The sequence below is a fragment of the Salvelinus alpinus genome, chromosome 15 (assembly GCF_045679555.1).
Source record: "Salvelinus alpinus chromosome 15, SLU_Salpinus.1, whole genome shotgun sequence".
Taxonomy (NCBI): domain Eukaryota; kingdom Metazoa; phylum Chordata; class Actinopteri; order Salmoniformes; family Salmonidae; genus Salvelinus; species Salvelinus alpinus.
The window spans coordinates 47,856,988-47,875,433 of NC_092100.1; the positions used below are offsets into that span (position 1 = coordinate 47,856,988).

Consider the following 18,446-nt stretch of genomic DNA (forward strand, 5'->3'; position numbering starts at 1 on the left):
TTGCTGGTTGAAATATCCACTCCGGTATTTCTGTGTATCTCCTCAGTACAAAGGGCGGGTGTGTGCAGTCGAAACGGAAAAGTTTTTAGTCGCGCAAGGGAAAAAAAAGACCGCTGCAGAAATGATTGCGTCTAGTTTCAGGGATTGTCAGGTAAAATAACAAATGACCAAAGCTGTGTGCTATGTATCGGATTGCATATTATTATTGTTTAAATTCAATATGCTATGTTTCCTTCCATTAAGTTACTGCGCTGTTGATTGGGCATGCCAAATTTCAGAGAGGTTAACTGTTGTTTTATTTACAATGGATAAATTACATTTTACATTATTGTCCTGTCTTTGTCGATAACATCAATGTGCATAACGGCAAGCTGCATAGGCTACTGTAACTTTTGTAGGCTACATTTTTATCGCGATAAACGATTTTCTATTGCAGTAGCCTAGGCAGTAAAGGTGTCTGTCGTCAATAAAAATGTTTACAGTTTCATGAACTGATGAAGTCAGATAGACTTTGACCGAGGGACACAATTTTCCTCCACACACTAAAATCCCGCTTGATAACAAAAGTCTCCTAAGGCGAACAGTTTAGTTCCCTCTCAAGGGACGTAAGGTTAGTGTGATAACCGCTTTCTATTTCCTTAGGCTTGGAGGGCAGAGGGTCTACCATTGTCCACATCCAGCAATGAGGCCTGCAAAATGTATGATGCTATACTCACACAGGTAGTAATTTTATTAGCTCTGTCTACTCACAAACACACACACATTTGTTTTACTATCTTTGTGGGGACCAAACAATTGATTCCCATTAAAAATCCTATTTTCCCTTAACCTTTATCCCTAACCCTAATTGTAGCCCAGTGGCGGTTGGTGCCGTTTAATATTAGGGAGGATAGCCTTATTTCTATTACAGCATATTGGATGACTCATTCATATTCCATTCACCCAGCTCAATGTAACAATCGATAGGTTTATGCTACTACATGATACTTGAATTCGCCCTATACCCATCATGAGGTAGCTACAACCTAGCCTACAAATGAACGTTTATAAAGTAGAGGTTGAGACAAATTGGAGTAATCAAGGTGACCGACAGTGACACATTCAATACCACCTGCATCTAGCTGATCTGGGGTGTAATCATTAGTCTAAACAGTTCAACTAAAACAATAGTTTCTATTGGACAAATTCAGGCAGGTCCATCCCCATTTTGTTCCGTTTGCTTCAGTTTAATAAACGTTTTGCAACAGAGTCAGTGGAATGGAAAACACCCCTGATCATCCGCGCACACAGATTACATTTCGTAGCAGCCGCATGCAGCGTCATCACTTTGCTTCTTGTGTAATTGCTTCTTGTATAATTCCTTCTTGCATTTACACTCTCTCCTTCTATCACCTTTTCCCTTCATTGTCAACTTCAATGCACAACACAACAGCTGTCTGTGACCAGGTGAAAAACCTCTCCAAGCCCAACCTTCATACCATAACTGCTAACGCTAACCACTACGCAGCCTATATTGTTCTCACCGTGTTAGCTTACGTCATAGTCAACATGGCTACTAGAACTAACACGTTAGTAAACCCACAATCCAATCCATGTGTACTATCATGCAGTACAGCAAACAGTTTAGCAATTACACCGGTGGGCCTCGTGGCAATAAATTAATAAAATGGAAAGTTTACCTTGACTTGGAAGAGATGCAGTGTTGGATAGCCTTAGCCAGCAAGCTAACATAAATAGCATTCCTCTCTGTTTGAGTCAAGTTGTTGAGTTGGCTAAATTAGCTGCATTAGATAGCTACTGTAAGAAGGTGAAAGGTAAGATGAAATATAGCTAGCTCTCGCTCTCTCACTCAAACCTGCTGCTTCTCAATTTTTGAAGAAATTCATTTAACTGTTCAATTATTGTCTTTCTCTCTTTGCGTCAACTACTCACCACACGTTATGCACTTCAGTGCTAGATAGCTGTAGCTCATGCGTTCAGAACTAGATTCATTCTCTAAATCCATTGATTGGATGAACATGTCAGTTCATGCTGCAAGACCTCTGATAGGTTGGAGGACGTCTTCCAGAAGTCGTCATAATTACTGTGTAAGTCTATGGAAGGGGGTGAGAACCATGATCATCCTAGGTTTTGTATTGAAGTCAATGGACCTAGAGGAGGATGGAAAATAGCTGTCCTCCGGCTACACCATAGTGCTACCCTAGAGGGTTCTGTTGAGGCTGCTGTAGACTTTCATTGCAACTGTTTTAATCAGTTATTTGGTGACCTGAATATAATTACACTGAACAAAATTATAAACGCAACATGCAACAATTTCAACGATTTTACTGAGTTGCAGTTCATTTAAGGAAATCAGTCAATTTAAATTCATTAGGCCCTAATCTATGGATTTCACATGACTAGGTATACAGATATGCATCTGTTGGTCACAGATACTTAAAAAAATAGGTAGGGGCGTGGATCAGAAAACCAGTCCGTATCTGGTGTTACCACCATTTTCCTCATGCAGCGTGACACATCTCCTTCGCATAGAGTGGAATGTTGTCCCACTCCTCTTCAATAGCTGTGCGACTGAGGTTGCTGGATATTGGCGGGAACTGCAACATACTGTCTTACATGGCGATCCAGAGCATCCCAATGCAGTCCATGGAAGAACTGGGACATTTTTTAGCTTCCAAGAATTCTGTATAGATCCTTGTGACATGGGGCTGTGCATTATCATGCTAAAACATGAGGTGATGGCGGCGGATGAATGGCACGACAATGGGCCTCAGGATCTCGTCACTGTATCTCTGTGCATTCAAAATGCAATTGTGTTCATTTTACGTAGCTTATGCCTGCCCATACCATAACCCCACCGCCAGCATGTGGCTCTCTGTTCACAACGTTGACATCAGTAAACCCCTCGCCCACACAATGCCATACACGCTGTCTGCCATCTGCCCGGTACAGTTGACACCGGGCTTCATCCCTGAAGAGCACACTTCTCCAGCGTGCCAGGGGCCATCAAAGGCGAGCGTTTTCCAACTGAAGTCGGCTACAACGCCGAATTGCAGTCAGCTCAAGACACTGGTGAGAACGACGAGCACGCAGATGAGCTTCCCTGAGACGGTTTTTGACAGTTTGCGCATAAATTCTTTAGTTGTGTGAACCCACAGTTTCATCAGATGTCGGGGTGGCTGGTCTCCGATGATCCCGCAGGTGGAGGTTTTGGGCTGGCGTGGTTTCACGTGATCTGCGGTTGTGAGTCCGGTTGGATATACTGCCAAATTCTCTAAGATGATGTTAGAGGTGGCTTATGGTAGAGAAATGAACATTAAATTCTGGCAACAGCTATTCCTGCACTCAGCATACTAATTTCACGCTCTCTCAAAACATGACATGTGTGGCATTGTGTTGTGTGACAACTGCACATTTTAGAACAACCTTTTATTGTCCCAAGCACAAGTTGCACCTGTGTAATGATAATGCTGTTTAATTAGCTTAGTGTTTAGAGCTTTGGGCCAGTAACCGAAAGGTTGCTAGATCAAAAACCCGAACAAGGCAGATAACCCGCTGTTCCTAGGCCGCCATTGTAAATAAGAATTTGTTCTTAACTGACTTGCCTAGTTAAATAAAAATTACAATTATATGCCACACCTGTCAGGTGGATGGATATATTGGCAAAAGAGAAAGGCTCACTAAATGGGTGTAAACAAATGTATGCACAATTTTTTTTTTTTTTGCATTTGGAACCTTTCTGGGGACTTTTATTCAGCTCATGAAACAATGGACCAACACTTTACATGTTGTGTTTACATTTTTGTTAAGTATAGTTTTATCAACAAAAATAGCCTTTCGTGAACTAACACTCAATTTACTGACTTTGCTGATAGCTACTTTATTGAAGGAAAATGTACTTAGTGTGATATGTGGTTGTCCCACCTAGCTATCTTAAATGCACCAACTGTAAGTCGATCTGGATAAGACCGTCTGGTAAATGACTAAAATGTAAAAAGGATCACTTTTAATGTTGAACTTTACATTTTTCTGAAATTCACTGAGTAGGATGGTCCTCCCTCCCTTACCTCCTCTAAGGAGCCTACACTGTTGTAACCATGAATCTACCCCCTAAGCCTAAAATAGCCTTTTTCCTTGTGGACAAAAAAAAGTTACAAAATGGTAATTGTGCATAATTGCTGACATAAGCCTAAGAACTTACCGGAGAGAGACAAATATGTTCCTTTTTATGATCTGAACACATTCTGTTAAATTTTTGGGGGTTTTGCATTATCTTAAATCCCAGTATGTAACCTGGCGCAATGATGAGACCCTTGGAGGAGTCGAGGGATGCATCTCTGCAGTCAAGTCAGCTGACCCTGACTTTGGTATGTAAGAACATAGTGAGACTTCTGGTAATCCATTTTTCCTCATAAAAAGGTAGCATTGTATGGGTGTTAAACCCTTAGAAGGCCTGCACAGAATCCTATTCAGCCCATAAAGATACATTATTAACAAGCATTCGAAAGAGGTTACTGGAGCATTGTTAAGGCTATAGCAATGACACTCAGTAGCCTACATTCAGGACTTCAGTCTAAATACAGCACAACATTGTAACATTGAGGATTAAGCTAACATTGAAGTGTAGTACAGGACACATCTCATAGATCAGAACGGAGTGGATGGGTGTAACCAATCTGGTGGAAATTCTACCTTCCTTTCAGATGACGAGGTGGAGCCATGGCCATATTATTTTACATCCATACAATTCTTTCAGGTCATTGAGAAGTGTCTAGGATTGTAGCTATGAGGTTGAATTCCAACTATCTGATGTTAACTCTGAGGGTCTACATTTATCACGACTACTGTAGCTTTTGAGAGAATAGTGAATGAGTATCTAGTTGTTGACTAGGCCTTCAGACTTATCAAAAGTGTCCCTGTGCCCTGTAGTGATGGGTCATGTGATCAGCACGGGGATGGAGCTGGTGGGGACAGGGAGTTCGGTTCTTCTGAACAAGCGCCTGGCCAGTGCGGTGAAGAGGACCGTAGAGCTTGGCCAGATCCAGCAGGACATTACCACCAGGGAGAGGCTGCACGTCAGGGCCATGGAGCACTTCTCCAAGGGGTGAGAACCAGGGAACCAAATCAAATTTTATTAACCACTGGAGATCTGAGAGCGAACTGGGTCTGTAGCCACAAAACATCTCAGAAAAAGTCCTAGGAATCCTGTTAACCTATTTTAAAACGACAACAAACTCCCAGCTAAGGGTAGGTTTTAGGATGATGGTAGTACACTGCCCAGACAAACTCTGAGCCAGGAGTAAAATCAACTCATAAATGTTTCTCAGCTGGTCATCCCGACAGTTTGAGTTACCGCAAAGGAAAGCTGGTGATGACACTCTGACTTTGTTGCAAAATGGAGAATATCCAATCGCAGTACGGCATCGCCATCTGTGACCTCTACAGGTATCGGGCTTCAGACAACCACGGTGAATGTGACTGTACATCAAATGTTGCAATGTTAAAAAGTTTGATCTAATTATCACCTGGCACGATCACTTTGCCTACTCTTAATTATTGCCTAATATGTTGGCCTGCATAACCAATTCTGAAGGCTGTTAAAAGCAGAATTTGGACAATATTACCGTTGTCAACACACTTGTCACTCCCGTTTAACATCTCCAAATCTCTTTGGTACAGTAGGGGTGTATTTATTAAAGAAACCGTTTACCATTTTAAGAACTAAACGGAATGAATGATGTAGCTAATTAAATAATAAAAAAGCAAAACATGTTTATTTGCTTAGTGGTTATAAGTATTCAGGTATATATGATTGTGTAATAGGCCTCATGTGAAATCATTGTCAGAAGTGCAAGAGGTCAGTACCAGTCAAAAGTTTGGACAGACCTACTCATTCAAGGGTTTGTCTTTATTTTTTACTATTTTCTAAATTGTAGAATAATAGTGAAGACATCGAAACTATGAAATAACACATGGAATCATGTTGTAACCAAAAAAGTGTTAAACAAATCTAAATCGATGACTGCCAAGAGTGTGCAAAGCTTTCCCTCAACCAGCTTCATGAGTTAGTCACCTGGAATGCATTTCAATAACAGGAGTGCCTTGTTAAATGTTAATTTGTATAATGTCTTTCCTTCTTAATGCGTTTGTGCCAAACAGTTGTGTTGTGACAAGGTAGGGGTGGTATACAGAATATAACCCTATTTGGTAAAAGACCAAGTCCATATTATGGCAAGAACAGCTCAAATAAGCAAGGAGAAATGACAGTCCGTTATTCCTTTAAGACATGATGGTCAGTCAATGTGGAAAATGTCAGTAACTTTTTAAGTTTCTTCAAGTGCAGTTGCAAAAACCATCAAGCGCTATGATGAAACTGTCTCTCATGAGGACCGCCACAGGAAAGGAAGACCCAGAGTTACTTCTGCTGCAGAGGATAAGTTCATTAGTTACCTGCCTCAGAAATTGCAGCCCAAATAAATGCTTCAGAGTTCAAGTAACAGACTGAGCTCAACATCAACTGTTCAGAGGAGACTGCATGAATCAGGCCTTCATGTTCGAATTGCTGCAAAGAAACCACTACTAAAGGACACCAATAATAAGAAGAGACTTGCTTTGGCCAAGAAACACGAGCAATGGACATTAGACCGGTGGAAATCTGTCCTTTGGTCTGATGAGTCAAAATTTGAGATTTTTGGTTCCAACCGCCGTGTCTTTGTGAGACGCAGAGTAGGTGAACGGATGATCTCCGCATGTGTGGTTCCCACCGTGAAGCATGGAGTGGGGGTGCTTTGCTGGTGACACTGAGTGATTTTATTTAGAATTCAAGGCACACTAAACCAGCATGGCTACCTCAGCGATACGTCATCCCATCTGGTTTGCACATCATTTCATTTTCAACAGGAAAAGTGAGTGATGGAGTGCTGCATCAGATGACCTGGCCTCCACAATCACCTGACCTCAACCCAATTGAGATGGTTTGGGATGAGTTGGACAACTGAAGGAAAAGCAGTCGACAAGTTCTCAGCATATTGGAGAACTCCTTCAAGATTGTTGGAAAAGCATTCCAGTTGAAGCTGGTTGAGATAATGCCTAGTGTGTGCAAAGCTGTCAAGGCAAAGGTTGGCTACTTTGAAGAATCTAAAATATTACATGTATTTTGATTTACACAAAAATTGGTTACTACATGATTCCAAATGTGTCATATCATTAGTTTTGATTTCTTCACTATTATTCCACAATGTAGAAAATAGTAAAAATAAAGAAAAACCCTTGGAGTAGGTGTGTCCAAACTTTTGATTGGTACTGTAGGTCTAAGTTAATTGTGGATTGATCATATAGAAGTATCAAAACCATTATTTTAAGAACTCCAAAGCATTTGCATGTGGTGCAGGAACCACTGACTCGCTGCATGTTTCTATTATCAAGACACCTGCTAGTAACACTTAACTGGTTAGGATAGCTCATGTGGTCTCCTAAATATCTGACTAGATGTGACGCTTATGACGAAAGAGGCTTCGTGCGTAGATTTTTACCCGTAAGAGTAAAATGTCTCTATCCTCCCATCTTCTACTCAGAGACGCTTAGTGGATACTGGCCCTGATTTACTCTATTTCTCCCAGGTGACAATAGAACTGTAATAGCACTGATATTGAGGTCCAAATCTTGGACAGCCGAAGAGATTCCACAAGCGAAAACAAAACCGCATCTGTTCGGCTCGTCTTGTGTGATAGCATTGGAACCGTGTCAAAGGAATACCCTGGAGAATTGTGGTCACCCAGCAAAACAAACCATTCACACACCAGTATCTTTGTTTTTACCAGGCGACTCAGCCTTATGACTTGGGCACATGCTTCTAAAAACAGTTCCTTCCTTAAGTCTACAAACACATCTAAGCTATAGAGAAATATTATGACTCTGAGAGCACAGTTATGTAGTACAACTCGAATCTAAAACCAAGGTAACATCTCTCACTTGATCTGATGTTGATTTGCTTTCCTGTGGTTTTAATGTGACTTGAGACCAATAGCGAATAAATACTGGCTGTCCCCTGTAGGAGTTTCCCTAAGGCGTGTGATGTTTGGGAGGAGATCCTGGTGGAACACCCTACTGACCTGCTCGCCCTGAAGTTTGCCCACGACAGCTTCTTCTACCTGGGGGCCCAGACCCAGATGAGAGACTCTGTGGCCCGGGTGCTGCCTCACTGGAAGCCCCACATGCCTCTATATAGGTAGGTGCTGCCTCATTGGATGCCCCCCCCCCACCACCTCTATAGGTAGTCATTGCACATTGGTCTTTTTTGTACTCAGGATATGCTATTGTTAACTGTACAAAGGGGGTCTTATCTGATTGTCGGGGCATTGTGATAGGTTCATGGCATTTACACTGAACAAAAATATAAATGCAACTTGTACAGTGTTGGTTTCATGAGCTGAAATAAAATAGCTCAGAAATGTTGCATATGCACAAAAAGCTTATTTCTCAGATTTTGTGCACAAATTTGTTTCCATCCATGTTAGTGAGCATTTCTCATTTGCCAAGATATGCCATGCCTGTCAGGTGGATGGATTATTAAAAAACTGATTTAAACACCTTGTGCTGGTGACAATAAAAGGCCAGTCAAAAATGTGCAGTTTTGTCAAGTTTTAGGGGATTGTGTAATTGGCATGCTGACTGCAGGAATGTCCACCAGAGCTGTTGCCAGAACATTTCATGTAAATCTTTCTACCATAAGCTGCCTCCAACGTCGTATTAGAGAATTTGGCAGTATGCCCAACTGTCCTCACAACCACAGACCACATTTAACCACGCTCAGACCATGACCCCCACATTCTGCTTCTTCAACTGCGGGATCATCTGAGATCGGCCAACAGTACAGCTGATGAAACTGTGGGTTTTCACAACCAAAGAATCTCTGCACAAACTGTCAGAAACCGTCTCAGGGAAACTCATCTGTGTGCTCGTCATCCTCACCAGGGTTTTGACCTGACTGCAGTTTAACGTCGTAACCGACTTCAGTGGGCAAATGCTCAGCTTCAATGGCCACTGGCACACTGGAGAAGTGTGCTCTTCATGGATGAATCCCGGTTTCAACTGTACAGGGCAGATGGCAGACGGTGTGTATGGTGTAGTGTGGGCGAGCGGTTTGCTGATGTGAACAGATTGCCCCATGGTGGGGTTATGGTATCGGCAGGCATAAGCTACGAACACAATAGCGTTTTTATTGCTGGCTATTTGAATTCAGAGATACCATGATGAGATCCTGAGGCCCGTTGTCGTGCCGTTTATCCGCTGACATCATGTTTCAGCACGATACTGCACGGCCCCATGACGCAAGAATGTGTACATAATTCCTGGAAGCTGAAAATGGTGGTTCTTTCATGGCCTGCATACTTCCCAGACATGTCACCCATTGAGCATGTGTGGGATGCTCTGGATCGACGTGTTCCAGTTTCCATTACAATGTCCTGCAACTTCGCACACTCATTGAATGGAGTGGGACAACATTCCACAGGCCACAATCAACTCTATGTGAAGGAGATGTTGTGTAGATTTTTTTTAAAGGTATCTGACCAACAGATGCATATCTGTATTCCCAGTCATGTGAAATCCATAGATTAGGCCCTAATGCATTAATTTCAATTGACTGATTTCCTTATATGAACTGTAACTTTTTATATTTTTCAGAGTACTGAGACTCAAGGTTTCAGTCAGATATAGTAATACTGTATTTTTCATATAACGTGAACTCTTGAGGGCCATTCTAGTTAAATAATTCGTAGTATTTCATCAGAGGCTCCGTCTCGGCTAGACAGTAATTGCCTCTGTATATTAGTGTTTACTGTGATCAACAATCACCACTGGCAGTCAGACCATGACAGTCGATTTCAAATCGAATGATCCCATTTTCTTTTCTTTTTTTTTTCTTCCCTAAAACAAATGGATGGCTATTTATTATAAGGCGTTTTATAATTCATCCTTAAATGCACTACACAAATAATGACCTAGGGTCTGCTATTGTTGTAGCACTGCTTTCATACTTGTACTTTCTTTGCTTTCGCCTGCAGCTACCTAAAAGGCTTATATTCCTTTGGACTTCTGGAGACACATTTTTATGACCAGGCTGAGAAAATCGCTAAAGAGGTACGATGTTTCTGGTGGTGTCAATTTGCCACGGAAATGATTTGGAGCTGTAAATCATTAATTCTGTCATCATGCGACGATGACCTCCGCTGGTTAAATTGTCCAACCTTGATGGCAATCAAACCACATTCAGAAGATGCCTATTACTGTGCAGAAGTTTCCGTTGCATAGGCAATCAACTAGACTGACCAATGAGGTAGTTCAATCTACAATCTTCTCCTCTAACCCCCAGGGCCTGGCTCTAACCCCGGAGGATGCCTGGTGTGTCCACTCTATAGCCCATGTCCACGAGATGAAGGCTGAGGTGGAAAAGGGCCTCAAGTTCATGGAGAGCACAGAGAAAGACTGGGTGGTGGGTTTTTATTTGCATGTTGTGTCATTCAACACCTCAATATGGCCTGGTACCAGATCTGTTTGTGCTGTCTTGCCAGCTCCTTTTGTATTTATTTTTTACCTTTTTATTTAACTAGGCACATCAGTTAAGAACAAATTCATTATTTACAATGAAGGCCTACTGGGGAACAGTGGGTTAACTGCCCTTTTCAGGGGCAGAACGACAGATTTTTACCTTGTCAGCTCGGAGATTTGATCCTGCTACCTTTCGGTTACTGGCCCAACGCTCTAACCACTAGGCTACCTGCCGCCCCAACTCCTATAGTCATTGTCATGCCAATGCATACAGCTCTGGCACCAGGCTAGGCTTCAACTACAGTGGGGCAAAAAAGTATTTAGTCAGCCACCAATTGTGCAAGTTCTCCCACTTAAAAAGATGAGAGAGGCCTGTAATTTTCATCATAGGTACACTTCAACTATGACAGACAAAATGAGAATTTTTTTTCCAGAAAATCACATTGTAGGATTTTTAATGAATTTATTTTCAAATTATGGTGGAAAATAAGTATTTGGTCACCTACAAACAAGCAAGATTTCTGGCTCTCACAGACCTGTAACTTCTTCTTTAAGAGGCTCCTCTGTCCTCCACTCATTACCTGTATTAATGGCACCTGTTTGAACTTGTTATCAGTATAAAAGACACCTGTCCACAACCTCAAACAGTCACACTCCAAACTCCACTATGGCCAAGACCAAAGAGCTGTCAAAGGACACCAGAAACAAAATTGTAGACCTGCACCAGCCTGGGAAGACTGAATCTGCAATAGGTAAGCAGCTTGGTTTGAAGAAATCAACTGTGGGAGCAATTATTAGGAAATGGAAGACATACAAGACCACTGATAATCTCCCTCGATCTGGGGCTCCACGCAAGATCTCACCCCGTGGGGTCAAAATGATCACAAGAACGGTGAGCAAAAATCCCAGAACCACACGGGGGGACCTAGTGAATGACCTGCAGAGAGCTGGGACCAAAGTAACAAAGCCTACCATCAGTAACACACTACGCCGCCAGGGACTCAAATCCTGCAGTGCCAGACGTTTCCCCCTGCTTAAGCCAGTACATGTCCAGGCCCGTCTGAAGTTTGCTAGAGAGCATTTGGATGATCCAGAAGAAGATTGGAAGAATGTCATATGGTCAGATGAAACCGAAATATAACTTTTTGGTAAAAACGCAACTCGTCATGTTTGGAGGACAAAGAATGCTGAGTTGCATCCAAAGAACACCATACCTACTGTGAAGCATGGGGGTGGAAACATCATGCTTTGGGGCTGTTTTTCTGCAAAGGGACCAGGACGACTGATCCGTGTAAAGGAAAGAATGAATGGGGCCATGTATCGTGAGATTTTGAGTGAAAACCTCCTTCCATCAGCAAGGGCATTGAAGATGAAACGTGGCTGGGTCTTTCAGCATGACAATGATCCCAAACACACCGCCCGGGCAACGAAGGAGTGGCTTCGTAAGAAGCATTTCAAGGTCCTGGAGTGGCCTAGCCAGTCTCCACATCTCAACCCCATAGAAAATCTTTGGAGGGAGTTGAAAGTCCGTGTTGCCCAGCAACAGCCCCAAAACATCACTGCTCTAGAGGATATCTGCATGGAGGAATGGGCCAAAATACCAGCAACAGTGTGTGAAAACCTTGTGAAGACTTACGTTTGACCTCTGTCATTGCCAACAAAGGGTATATAACAAAGTATTGAGAAACTTTTGTTATTGACCAAATACTTATTTTCCACCATAATTTGCAAATAAATTCATAAAATCCTACAATGTGATTTTCTGGAATTTTTTTTCTCATTTTGTCTGTCATAGTTGAAGTGTACCTATGATGAAAATTACAGGCCTCTCATCTTTTTAAGTGGGAGAACTTGCACAATTGGTGGCTGACTAAATACTTTTTTGCCCCACTGTATCTGTGTAAATACGTAATTAATTTAGACGTTTTCATTTGCAGGGATGTGACATGCTAGCCTGTCACAACTACTGGCATTGGGCCCTATACTTCATCGAAAAGGTACAGATTTTAATGAGATACTCCAGTCAAGTGCACTGTTATCACACAGTAGGGCTGTTGGGATACAATTTATATTTGTTGTACCTTTCCGTGGGTTCTCTGAAGTGTGAAGTTGATTACAGTTGGACATGTTTGTATTAGTCTGTGTAATTAACTTTAAGACTCATACTTGTTTTTCAATTTGTTTGTGTTTGTGTTTTCTCCCCCGCAGGGCGAGTATGATGCAGCCCTGAACATATTTGACAGCCAGGTTAGTGCTCTCAATAACTTCTCATCAAGACTAATTTGGCCTCGCAGACGGTGTACCAGAGGCCTTCCAAGAATCCTACTGTAGCAGCACTTACTGTATGGGAGCAGAGTAAAAGCTATATGGTGTGGTTATGTGCTGCAGACTGGGGGTCAATGTGTGTCATTCAGGTCTAAAGTCAAAAAGAGAAGTTCAATCGTTTTTTTGTTCACAACATGATACCGGTGTGGTATTTTTATGGGCAAAGAGTAAATCCAAAGCTAATGGTGAAAAATCAGTGCAGTAACTAAGGTTGCTGCAGGGAGTTTCAGACCTCACTAAAACGCCAATGTTCCAATATCTAGTGGAAAGCCTTCCCAGAAGAGGGGAGTCTGTACTTACTTTTGGGTGTGTGTGGGTGGGTGGGACACAACTTCCAGGGTCTTTATTTTTACTATTTTCTACGTTGTAGAATAATATTGAAGACATCAAAACTATTAAATAACATGTATGGAATCATGTAGTAGTCCTGTTGAAAAACAAATGATAGTCCCACTAAGCGCAAACCATATTGGATGTCGTATAGCTGCAGAATGCCGTGGTAGCCATGCTGGTTAAGTGTGCCTTGAATTCTTAATAAAATACTGTCACCAGCAAAGCACCATCACACCTCCTCCATGCTTCACGGTGGGAACCACACATGCGGAGATCATCCGTTCACCTACTCTGCGTCTCACAAAGACACGGCGGTTGGAACCAAAAATCTCAAATTTGGACTCATCAGACCAAAGGACAGATTTCCACTGGTCTAATGTTCATTGCTTGTGTTTCTTGGCAAAAGCAAGTCTCTTCTTCTCATTGGTGTCCTTTAGTAGTGGTTTCTTTGCAGCAATTGGACCATGAAGGCCTGATTCATGCAGTCTCCTCTGAACAGTTGATGTTGAGATGTGTCTGTTACTTGAACTCTGTAATGCATTTATTTGGGCTGCAATTTCTGAGGCTGGTCACTCTAATGAACTTATCCTCTGCAGCAGAGGTAACTTGGGGTCTTCCTTTCTTGTGGCGGTCCTTATGAGAGCCAGTTTCAGCATAGTGCTTGATGGTTTTTGCGACTGCACTTGAAGAAACGTTCAAAGTTCTTTAAATGTTCTGTATTGACTGACCGATGGACTGTTTCTCTTTGCTTATTTGAGCTGTTCCTGTCATAATATGGACTTGGTCTTTTACCAAATAGGGCTATCTTCTGTATACTACCCCTACCTTGTCACAACACAAGTGATTGGCTCAAACGCATTCAGAAGGAAAGAAATTTCACAAATTAACTTTTAAGAAGGAACACCTGTTAATTGAAATGCATTCCAGGTGACTACCTCATGAAGCTGGTTGAGAATGCCAAGAGTGTGCAAAGCTGTCATCAAGGCAACGGGTGGCTACTTTGAAGAATCTCAAATGTAAAATATATTTTGATTTGGTTAACACTTAATTAATAGTAAAAATAAAGAAAAACCCTTGAATGATTAGGTGTGTCCAAACTATTGACTGTGTGTTATATATTCTGTTATTTTTATTAGAAAACATGTGTGTCCTCGTATATTGTTACAGCCCTGGAAAATATGAACTAATATGAAATATGTAGTAAAGCTACATTGTGTCTCTGGAATATATGCTGTAATTTTATAATATGCTAAATTAACTGGGTGGTTCGAGCCCTGAATGCTGATTGGCTGACAGCCGTGGTGTATCAGACCGTACATTTTTACTGCTCTAATTACATTGGTAACCAGTTTATAATAGCAATAAGGCACCTCGGGGGTTTGTGGTATATGGCCAATCCAAGCCCTCCACGTTGCGTCGTGCATAAGAACAGCCATATACCACACCCCCTCGTGCCTTATTGCTTAAATACAGCAGTCAAGTCTGCCCTTATTATTTTATTGGTACATTGGGAATGGATAGGGAACTACTGTATCAATTCTAGAAATGAAAGCAAGTATGAGCAAATTGATATTCCCTTGTTGGAGAGGCATTTTAACACATAGTTACCCTATAGTTAACCCATAGTTACGGCTGAAGTCTGTGTACTGAACAGAAGTGACTGTTTCCCCTCAGGTGTCTCGGCGCGGTAGGGCTTCAGGGGCCATGCTGGACACTGTGGACGCCTGCTCTCTACTCTACAGACTGGAGATGGAGGGTTAGACGCGCTTATTGCTCCAGTTTACTGTTATGTGCACTCAACTTACTCTGTATCTAGTGTCTAATCAGGTGTGTGTTTGTGTGTGTCCTATCGATATGTTTGTGTGTCTTTGATGATTTACTTTCTTCCTGTGTGTCAGGTGTGTGCGTGAAGGACCGCTGGCGGGAGCTGCAGCAACTCACAGAGCCCCACACTGACGACCATGTGCTGTTGTTCAACGACCTCCACTTCCTCATGTCGTCGCTGGGAGCCAAGGAGTCCGGGGGAGCGGCCCAGTCCCAGCGCCTGCTGGAGGGCCTCCGCGAGCGGGCCAAGTGAGCACCACACCACCACTACCACTGCTGGCTTATGAAACTCCTACACAGCCCCCTTACATAACACACGAGGAGAAAACGAGTGGGAGTATGGCTGGTGGGGTGAGAGGGATAAGCCTCAGAGTGGAGAGACAGCTCAGGGTTGCTCGCTCTCCCACAGGTTGTGGTGTTTACGTGTGTGTGGCTGTAATGTGTTTTGACACCCCTGACCACACGCTCTATACACAATGTTCCTCAGCGAACAACCCCTTCTGCCAAAAAATCCAATCCTGGGCAGTTGTCATGTTTTCTGATTGTTACGTAACAGGAAAATGTAGCGTGGAGGCAGCCAAGGCACCTTTGGGCCAATGCTGCTTTTTGAGAGGGGAAAATCAATTCCCAAAGTGAGGAGAGAAACTCAAGTCTCTTTCAGATGCATGCGCTTTTGGTCAATTAATTTTGCTTGCGTAATGCTTTCTGTTATGACAATTTGCATCCGGGTATCCTGGAAGGATATTGATCTCATCCCATCAGTAGAGGATGTCTGGTTGTTCTTCAAAAGTGCTTTCCTCACCATCTTAATTAAATAAGCATGCCCCATTCAAAAAATGTAGAACTAAGAACAGATATAGCCCTTGGTTCACCCCAGACTTGACTGCCCTTGACCAGCACAAAAGCATCCTGTGGCGTTCTGCGTTAGCATCGAATAGCCCCTGCAAAATGCAACTTTTCAGGGAAGTTAGGAACAGACTCCAATCCAAAATTAAATCTAGAATCGGCTTCCTATTTCGCAACAAAGCCTCCCTCACTCATGCTGCCAAACATACCCTCGTAAAACTGATTATCCTTGATTTCGGCGATGTCATTTACAAAATAGCCTCCAACATTCTACTCAGACTACATCCAGTTTGCTATCACAGTGCCATCTGTTTTCTCACCAACGCTCCATATACTACCCACCACTGCGACCTGTATGCTCTCGTTGGCTGGCCCCTACTACATATTCGTCGCCAAACCCACTGGCTCCAGGTCATCTATAAGTCTCTGCTTGGTAAAGACCTGCCTTATCTCAGCTCACTGGTCACCATAGCAACACCCACCCCTAGCACGTGCTCCAACAGGTATATTTCACTGGTCATCCCCAAAGCCAACACTTCCTTTGGCCGCCTATCCTTCCAGTTCTCTGCTGCCAATGACTGGAACGAATTGCAAAAAGACTCCAGCTTCAGTGATATCTTCCTCTCTAACTTTAAGCATCAGCTGTCAGAACAACTTACCGATGGCTGTGTACAGGTACAGTGAATCTGTAAATAGCACACGACTACCTCATCCCCGTATTATTACTTACCCTCTTGCACCCCAGTATCTCTACTTGCACATCATCATCTGCACATCTATCACAAATTGTAATTATTTTACCTCCATGGCCTATTTATTGCCTACCTCCCTACTCTTCTGCATTTGCACACACTGTAAATAGATTTTTCTATTGTGTTATTGACCGTGCGTTTATGTGTAACTCTGCGTAGTTGTTTTTGTCGCACAGCTGTGCTTTATCTTGGTCGCAGATGAAAGGTCGCAGTTGAAAATGAGAACTTGTTCTCAACTGGCCTACCTGGTTAAATAAAGGTGAAATAAAAGTCTGGAAAATAAAAAAGTTCTAACTAGCCAATGTCACCAGGTGAGTGGATGGTAGCTAATAAACTTGCCCTTTACGAGCCTCAAACTTAACCACTATTGCTATCTTAAATGTGTGTTGATCTGTAGAGTTGACTGTAGTAATCCTTTGTATCTTATTTGGTGTTTCTTGCGTTGTTTGTTGAGATCCCCAGCCACACACACCATGTGTCTTTTATAGATCGCCTGATGTTTACCACCACCATTTGTCTGGTCCTAGTGGTCGAGTGTAATTTCCCAAATAATACCAAAATATAAGTACCATGACAAAGTAGGCTACCAAAAATTATACTCATCGTTTATTTTATTTCTTTAAAGCTTCCTTTCCGTTTCCGTGTTTGTGAACAGTGATGCATGCAGAGTTAGAAAAAGTTTATCACGCCACTATTATACAAAAAAACGGGATTTCTTTAAAACCACATTGTAGACCACTCAAATAGAGTTTTTAGTGTCTCAAATCAGTCAAACATGGTACAGACGTCATCTATAATGCATTACGTCATCTATATGCGTTTGCATAAGCAAAGAACAGTGAGTGAAAGGACAATTAGGCACTTCTAAAGAAACCTCTCCGTTGGAGGATACGGTGGCAGGCTTTGACGCAGGCATTTCCATTATTGTTACCGGATAAAACATCACTATTTATTTTCATCAAGACCGTGAACATGTTCATTTTGGCTGGACAGCTGACAAAGATCATGCCTTATTTCGTTGTATGAGCTTCAGTTTCAATGGAACCATCATTACAGAAAGTACATACACATTTAAAAGGTAGGCCACCCATGGCTTTACATTATTGTTACCGGATAAAACATCACTATTTATTTTCATCAAGACCGTGAACATGTTCATTTTGGCTGGACAGCTGACAAAGATCATGCCTTATTTCGTTGTATGAGCTTCAGTTTCAATGGAACCATCATTACAGAAAGTACATACACATTTAAAAGGTAGGCCACCCATGGCTTTACACTTTAATGATGGCACCAAGGGCACAATTCACATGGTTAGCTTCATACTTAACAGACACATTGTAATCCAAAAATGTATTAATAATCAACCCCAGATACTTGTGCTCACTGACAACGTTAATATGGCAGGACCACAGGAGAACATTAAAGGTGTTCTAGATTATTTATTTTTTAAGTTCCTGTAGTGTACTATTTTTTGTCTACATTGATATTCAGTTTCCATTGTTCACACCAGTTCACATATTTACCATTTTCTTGAAGTTTATCTTCAGTTTCAGAGCTTAATACGATTCCATTTGCATATAAAAGAACAGACAGTTGTTCATTGTTTAGACAGACACCTTTTTCTAGGGTTTTGATGGCCAGAGTAAGATCATAAATATACATTGAGAACTGAATAGGTGATCAAATGCAACCCTGTTTCACACCAATGTCTAGGAAGCATATTGGAATGCATGGTCTAGTCTAGAGATTTTATGAAAGCAACTCTGTCTGGTGGGATGTGTTATCGTTTTAGACAGTTTCACACATTTCTCTCTT

At 42.1% G+C, this 18,446-nt stretch overlaps 1 protein-coding gene across 2 annotated transcripts in view; it reads left to right on the plus strand.

Annotated features, from left to right (window-relative positions):
* The window catches only part of ttc38 (tetratricopeptide repeat domain 38), a 21,392-nt gene continuing 2,946 nt past the window's right edge, over nucleotides 1–18,446 (plus strand). Inside the window, exons 1-11 of one of the 2 annotated variants that reach the window (XM_071343850.1) lie at nucleotides 1–151; nucleotides 643–720; nucleotides 4,286–4,367; nucleotides 4,930–5,104; nucleotides 8,054–8,227; nucleotides 10,065–10,140; nucleotides 10,373–10,492; nucleotides 12,486–12,545; nucleotides 12,757–12,795; nucleotides 14,881–14,962; nucleotides 15,105–15,279. In XM_071343850.1, the coding sequence (XP_071199951.1) occupies nucleotides 122–151; nucleotides 643–720; nucleotides 4,286–4,367; nucleotides 4,930–5,104; nucleotides 8,054–8,227; nucleotides 10,065–10,140; nucleotides 10,373–10,492; nucleotides 12,486–12,545; nucleotides 12,757–12,795; nucleotides 14,881–14,962; nucleotides 15,105–15,279 (1,091 nt within the window). In that variant the 5' untranslated portion in view covers nucleotides 1–121. The remainder of the gene's footprint in view (nucleotides 152–642; nucleotides 721–4,285; nucleotides 4,368–4,929; nucleotides 5,105–8,053; nucleotides 8,228–10,064; nucleotides 10,141–10,372; nucleotides 10,493–12,485; nucleotides 12,546–12,756; nucleotides 12,796–14,880; nucleotides 14,963–15,104; nucleotides 15,280–18,446) is intronic. The other variant, XM_071343851.1, reaches the window with a different exon arrangement.